General features: G+C 36.4%; 2 protein-coding genes across 2 annotated transcripts in view; one reads left to right on the top strand and one right to left on the bottom strand.

Moving 5' to 3' along the window:
- LOC107629387 (elongation factor Tu, chloroplastic) overlaps positions 1–2,282 on the top strand; it is a gene marked incomplete in the record, with an annotated part of 3,049 nt that extends 767 nt beyond the window's left edge. Inside the window, 2 exon segments of the mRNA XM_016332168.2 lie at positions 1–492; positions 1,269–2,282. Of these exon segments, the coding sequence (XP_016187654.1) occupies positions 1–492; positions 1,269–2,078 (1,302 nt within the window).
- On the bottom strand, positions 3,147–6,539 carry LOC107629388. Its single transcript, XM_021117689.1, has 5 exons — positions 6,119–6,539; positions 5,247–5,380; positions 4,887–4,949; positions 4,479–4,669; positions 3,147–3,527 (listed from the first exon to the last, which is right to left on the bottom strand). Exons 1-5 carry the CDS (start codon positions 6,399–6,401, stop codon positions 3,410–3,412), a joined length of 789 nt encoding a protein of 262 aa, XP_020973348.1. The 5' UTR covers positions 6,402–6,539; the 3' UTR covers positions 3,147–3,409.

Raw genomic sequence — 7,248 nt, 5'->3', positions numbered from 1 at the left:
CTCCACCTCACTCCTTCTTCCACTTCCACCTCAACTCCCACCACCACCCGCCGCAAAACCTTTACCGTACGCGCCGCGCGTGGAAAATTCGAACGTAAGAAGCCACACGTCAACATCGGAACCATCGGCCACGTCGACCACGGCAAAACCACCCTCACCGCCGCCCTTACCATGGCTCTCGCCGCCCTCGGAAACAGCGCTCCGAAGAAGTACGACGAGATCGACGCCGCGCCGGAGGAAAGGGCGCGTGGAATCACCATCAACACTGCGACGGTGGAGTACGAGACGGAGAACCGCCACTATGCACACGTGGACTGCCCTGGACACGCTGATTACGTCAAGAACATGATCACCGGAGCTGCGCAGATGGATGGCGCTATATTGGTGGTTTCCGGTGCCGACGGACCCATGCCGCAGACTAAGGAGCACATCCTTCTTGCTAAGCAAGTTGGTGTTCCCAACATGGTTGTCTTTCTCAACAAGCAAGACCAGGTTTAAAAAATTTGCTTATAATCAACTCATGAATTTCTATTCGAGTTTTAATTTTGATATACTTTCAGTGTAGCGCATGAATCTTATACTAATATGCAATTGTGTATTGTGATTATCATGTTTGACTCAGCCATTCATTATCTTGAACTTGAAAGTTTTAGAAGTAAAATCATGTGATTGGATGATAGGATTAAGCTAGTAGTGTATCAAATGGTCACCATTAGAAATTGTCTTCATGTAAAGATGATAGTTGAGAACTATTAAGAATCGTTAGATGGCTTGACATGTTTGACGAATTGTTATCTAACCATTCTCAACTATTATCATGTGAGTAGTCACAGTATTAAATTGTCCATGACCAAAAAACATAGGCGCAAAGTTGTCATCTTGGATTTGAAAATGACAAATTCATCTAGTCTTTTGGGCAAGGAAATGGCAAGGTGAACTATTTTGTTCAGCAACGAGATTGGAGATTGATAAACTAACTTGCTTTGGATCATTGTTGATGTATAATTTGTGATGCATGTTTTATTACAGAACGAGTTGAGTCGAACCAAATTAGTCTAAGATTGTTAGAGAAAATGATGGTCGTTTATAGCTGCAATTTTACAATTTAAAATTTTAAATGGTTTGTTCTTTGGGAGATTGGTGGATGTCCTCACTCACATGTTCAACTTGGAGCTTGTGCAATCTCGATTTGACTTTTGATTGGTTTTCTTGCATTGCCACTGTATGTACGGGTATTTCTTGAATTTTGTGTACCAAACTTGCTGCAGGTGGACGATGAGGAGCTTTTGCAGCTTGTGGAGCTTGAGGTTCGTGAGCTTCTGTCCTCATATGAGTTCCCCGGTGATGACATTCCTATTATTTCCGGTTCTGCTCTGTTGGCCTTGGAAGCTTTGATGGAAAATCCCGCAATCAAGCGTGGTGATAATGAGTGGGTGGATAAGATTTATCAACTTATGGATTCTGTGGATAGTTACATTCCCATCCCACAGCGCCAAACTGATCTACCCTTCTTACTTGCGGTGGAAGATGTGTTTTCAATCACTGGTCGTGGAACGGTGGCCACAGGGCGTGTTGAGAGGGGAACCATTAAGGTTGGAGATACGGTTGACCTTGTTGGTATCAGGGAAACTAGGAACACTACTGTGACTGGTGTGGAAATGTTCCAGAAGATTCTCGATGAGGCGATGGCTGGGGACAACGTGGGATTGTTGCTTAGGGGTATTCAGAAGGTCGATATTCAGAGAGGGATGGTTTTGGCCAAGCCTGGAACCATCACACCACACACAAAGTTCAGCGCAATCGTCTATGTTTTGAAGAAGGAAGAAGGAGGGAGGCACTCACCTTTCTTTGCCGGGTACAGGCCTCAGTTCTACATGAGGACCACCGATGTCACTGGCAAGGTTACTCAAATCATGAATGACAAGGATGAGGAATCAAAGATGGTTATGCCTGGTGACCGTGTTAAGATGGTGGTTGAACTGATCCAGCCCGTGGCTTGTGAACAGGGAATGAGGTTCGCTATTAGAGAAGGAGGGAAGACCGTCGGAGCCGGCGTTATCCAATCTATAATTGAGTAATTTGGATGAACTTTCAGTATGACTCTTAAATGGTGGACATGCAATTAATTTTTTTCCCCCTTTTTTCCCCCCTCATTTTACACAACTTGTACCGTATATCCAATTTCTTATATTTTGTAGGTTTCTAAATGATGTTTAGTCAAGCTGGATAATATTTTTCCCAATGCTCTGCATTTACTTAACTTCCTTCTCTCTTATTTTGCATCTGTTGAGTACTTGGGCAGAAGAATTTCTTATATTGCATAAACATATAAGGTTTATAATCAGGCATAAACAAATAATTCTTCTATAGGAGGGCACATTGTGTTCCAAAAGATGATGTTCTTATCAAGAGTCAATAGAAGAGAAATCCTAGGCATATTTTCTAAGATATGGCATGGCAGCAAATTGTAAGAGAAAACATCCTTTTTACCCCATGTAACTAGCTTTGGTATATGTGGATGGATTAGGTTCTTTTATTTCTTTTAGAGTAAATTACAATAATCTCCCTTTTAGAAACTATGATTTGGATGTATAATTTTTTAAATCTGAATGTGTAGATTTTAGGGTATTAACTCGCATCACGGCGTTAAAAGAAAAGAGAAAAAAAAATACAATTTCAATAATTTTGCGATTCATGAATGTTTTCACTTATTTTTGCTTTCATGTAAGAAGACTGATAAGAGTAAAAAGTAAAAAACATAAAAATAAACACCTTAAAAAAGATTTTATTAATGAATGTGAAGATCTAAAGTTGGGGATTTAGTTTAGATAATGGTTTTATATTTATCAAAACAAAAAAGGATAAAACTTCATAGTAAAAGATCCTCTAATTTTTTTAAAATTTATTTGGTTCAATTTATGCAGGTTGGTAAATAAACTCGTGAATAAAGTGTAATGGAGTTATGAGAGTTTTGTGTATGTGTAATTCTTTAGCATGATCAAAATGAACAATAGTTTTGAAAATCCTTTGGTTGTAGAGACAAGAACAAAAGTAAAATCTTAAAATATTTGTCTCTGTCTCAGTGCCTCTCTATCTCTGTATTTCTCATTGATAAAACACTTATAAGAGACCAATAATCACTTAAATAAGCTAGCTATGAATTGGGTCAATCATGACACCTTGATTATGAAATAATAATTCAAAACAAAGTCCTATGTAAATGCAAATATATAATTAGAGTTCAATGACAGCCTCAAAAAAAGGGGCAACCATCAATTTTTCTAGCCTTTTCTGACTACCAAAATTCCTTCATAAATTGATATTCTAACTAAAAACTAATGCATCAAAGTAAAACTAAGTGCCTTAGTTAATCTGAAGGTGCAAGCAACTTGATAGCACCATGTTTTCCTTAGATCATAGTTGATAGTACTAATTTTTGAGCAAAAGATGCTCTCAGCCTTCTCTCTTCAACATTCTCCTCATCATCAGTCATAGCTGGTGTTAGTGCTGGTGAACCTATCACAGAGCTGCAATCATAAAACCATCAGCGACATCACGGCGTTCAAGTTCAAGTAGAGAATTACTTTTCATGAACATTAGTTTATTGCTTGTCCACTTTTATTCGTCTTTTTAAACACGCGACAAAATGATACATTAAAAGAAAAGTCAATGTACTTTTTGATGTATCATTTTGTTGTGTTGTTCAAGAAGATGAATAACAGTGGACGGAGGGAGTAAGTAGATAACACCGTATCGACCACTTGCACGGCGGCTTATAGAAAATTCTTATAACCAAAGAGGTGAAAAATCAAGGCAAAATATAAAAAATCTAAGAACACTTTTCCATAACTATCAGTTATTTTCCTTGAAATGCTTGATAAGGATAGCATTATTAATGTAAGGAAGAATCTAAGAAAACAAAAGCGCGCATAAAAGATTTAGTCAGTCCTAATTAGGGTTTGAATTTGAAAATTTTTCTTTACATGCTTCAAGGGCTTGATTAGCCGAATACCTTTATAATGTGTAAATAAGGAACTCATAAATCATTGCATGAACTACTTATGTTTTAGGAATGTATTGAAGCAAAACAATAGTAGCACTTCAAAATAGTTTTGGAGATTCATAGAGATTTCAAAATTGAATGTCAAATATTGATAATCTTCAATGAATAAAGTCAAATCCAATATAGAAATGTACTAAGATACAATAATTTATACATTAAGAAACAACATCTGCTATTCCAACTTCCTAGATCATAGATATCATTGTTTCTATTCGATGTATATTACGTTGAAAGGGATAAATTGATAGTGAATTCAGATAGACAATTCATGAGTTTAGTTGAAAGATCCTAGTACCATTTCTTACAATCTTTTAAATGCTACCTGCTTTCAACTACAGGTTTCTCAAGTTTATTCCTTTTATTTTTATACCAATTTGCAACCATTACAAAATAGAAATTGAAAACGGAGTTATACCTTTCTGTGGATGAAATGTCTGAGGCATTGCTGATGGAATCCACACGACGATGGCTACTGCTCCGGTTTTGAGCACACGACGAGAAAAATGAACCATGTGTTGGTTCATGTTGGCTAGCCCTGGCAGCAAGTTTCTTGTCACGCATAGACGATTCGCCAGAGCTGACAATGGATTTCCTAGACTTCGACTTCTGTCACAGATAAAGATGTTGAAATTGAGTGAGGCAAAAACCAAATTGTCCTAAAGCCTGAAAAGTAAGCTTAGATAGCATTTGGAAATTAAGGTTATCAAACTCGAGAGTTCAGCCAAACTGGTTGATCTTAGATAAACTTGTAAGAGTTTAAGAGTTAACTCGAGAGTTGATAACCTTGTTTAGAACACAACAATCGCAACATACGAGTAGATACCTTTAGTGAGATGAATTTCCTTGCTGCAGTCTCCCCCAACTTTTCATCACAAACAGGACAAACCTGAGATATGAATATTGATGCTTTTAGACAGAGAATTCAAAATTTAATATAACTTAATTTGCTGCATAATTGAATGTTTCCTAGTTCATTTTTCCTTTGTTTTCAAGCACAAAAGTTGCTGCTAGAGTACTTGATTCTCATTCAATTGTGTTTAAGCAAGGATCTAAAATCTATACATTAACAAGTTATGACAATGATTATGGACAATTTACCAATCAATCAATGAAAAGTAGGAAAATGGAACAAAGTCTAAACCAGCAATTACCAATCCTAAACACACATACATAAAGGTCATACCATATTAGCTGGATCGAAGGTCTCCGAATTGCAGTGGGGTGTAGGAAAATCAAGCTCAAGATCACAGATGCGACAACGGATAAGAGATTGGGAATCGTCGTCCTCATCAGTGTAATTGAACACTGAAAATTCTTCTGTGTGATTCAAAATGGTATCAGTGTTAGCAGGCTACTTCCAGAAGACAAGAACCGCATTTCGCATGTTTTCGAATGAAAAAGATCAGTAGGAAAAATGAATGAATTCTATGTTATACACTGATGCAATTAAGATCAAAAGAAAATCCAAGAAGAAAAAAAGCACAATGCTCACTCTCCTTGCACCTAGAACTCTTTAGTGCGTGTTTGCAAGTTCTTATTTCAGAGGATTTAGGACAAGAATGGTAAAGGAAGAAAATTGGAGGTTAAGTAATAAGCTTCATTTCCCTTTTTCCATTGTTGAAAATGGTTGAAAATTAGAGAAATTGTGTTCATAAAATTGATTTACAGGACAATTGTCATAACCCAAGAATCTCAAAAACAAAGAGAGTTTTGTTTTGTTTATGCCCCTCCCAATTTCACCCTTTTCTCTTCTCTTCTTTTCCATCCAAACACAGAACAGAACTAAACTAAAACTAAAAGCTTTGCATATAATTCAGGACATAGAATTCCCAGTCAAGAAAATTTAAGAAATAAAAAACTATCAATCTGGCTTCATTTTTCAAACAACAAACATTTTCACCCACAAATGCAGACATGGGTTTAAGTCTTTATACATGTAAGAGTTCGTTAGACCTAAGACATTCGTCGTCCTAGTGGGTTAACCAGTGTCGAATAAAAAAAAATCACACATAATTTAAAATCAATAAAAACAAAACAGCTCAATTTCAGCATCACCAGAAAGGGCATCATCGTCATCATCATCAAAATCAAAAACAAAATCGCCTCCTTCTTCTTTGTTTGTTGCCTCAGAACCTCGAAGCCTAGCAGCTTCTTCATTAAGAAGAGCTTCCCAATTAACATTCCCAATCTCTCTAGCAATAAAAGAACTCATAAAATCATCATCCAGCAATGGAAAATCCAATGGAAGCATTTCAAGACTGTCCATAATGCCACCTTCACCAAAACTAACACCATCACCACCACCCTCCAAGCTCTCTCTTTCTCTGTGAACCAGCATCACTCACTCTCTCTTTTGTGTTCTAATCTTACTATCAAATTGAGAGAGGATGACAAAACAGACCCTTCTAGAGGAACTATTTATCATGCAGAAAAAAATATAAAAAAATAAAAAGAATTAAATGATCTTATGTAAGCAAATCCTCTATATGGTAAGAGTTTACACATGGAAAGCTTCATATGGAAGCAGTTTTAATTTTTTTTTTTTTAAATCATATAATAATGTGAAACATCCAAAATACAGAGAACCAAGAATTAAATTCACCCAATAAATTCAAGACAAAGAAATTATGGTTATCCTTAAAAAAAAGTCAACCTGCAATTTTCTTTTGTTTCCTTCCTCATCATGATCCATGAAAATGTGGAGACTCTAAGAACAAGTAACGGTTAACAGCAAATTCAGGTCCAATTGATATTTTTTGAAAAAAATACACAAAACAAGCATTAAAACAATGATTATCCTCGGAACTTAATGCAACAATAAGGTCTACGAAATTATTTTTAAAAAAATGAGTGATGGGTGTTCATAGAATCCAACAAAGATTGAAACTTTATGCTATACAATGCAAACCCAAATAGTTTCACTTTGTGGGGGGTTTCGGTTCATGAACAATAAGAGACATTCAAATTAAGAAAAAGAGAGAATGAAATATGAATATATGTACCAGAGTGAAGATGTCTAGAAGGTTGGAAATGGTGAGAGGAAGAATGATGAATGGTGGAAGAAGCTCTGAAGTGAAGTAAATTCATGGTGGTAACAGTGAAAGTAGCTTCTTCTTCTTCTTCTTCTTCAAACTTTGAAAGTTATTATTATTATTTTCAGTTTTTGTTTTGGGGTGGGGGGGGGG

Source organism: Arachis ipaensis, chromosome B03, assembly GCF_000816755.2.
Source record: "Arachis ipaensis cultivar K30076 chromosome B03, Araip1.1, whole genome shotgun sequence".
NCBI lineage: Eukaryota > Viridiplantae > Streptophyta > Magnoliopsida > Fabales > Fabaceae > Arachis > Arachis ipaensis.
The sequence above is the reverse complement of the archived record's forward strand: the minus strand, read 5'-3'. Positions and strand labels throughout refer to the sequence as shown.

Excerpts from the sequence above, each read along its gene's own strand:
- LOC107629388 (XM_021117689.1), bottom strand. The coding sequence starts at position 6,401 with ATGCTGGTTCACAGAGAAAGAGAGAGCTTGGAGGGTGGTGGTGATGGT. Across the intron at positions 4,950-5,246 it reads CCTTCGATCCAGCTAATATG|GTTTGTCCTGTTTGTGATGA; the intron begins GTATGACCTTTA and ends TTCATATCTCAG. Across the intron at positions 4,670-4,886 it reads GGAAATTCATCTCACTAAAG|AAGTCGAAGTCTAGGAAATC; the intron begins GTATCTACTCGT and ends TATCTGTGACAG.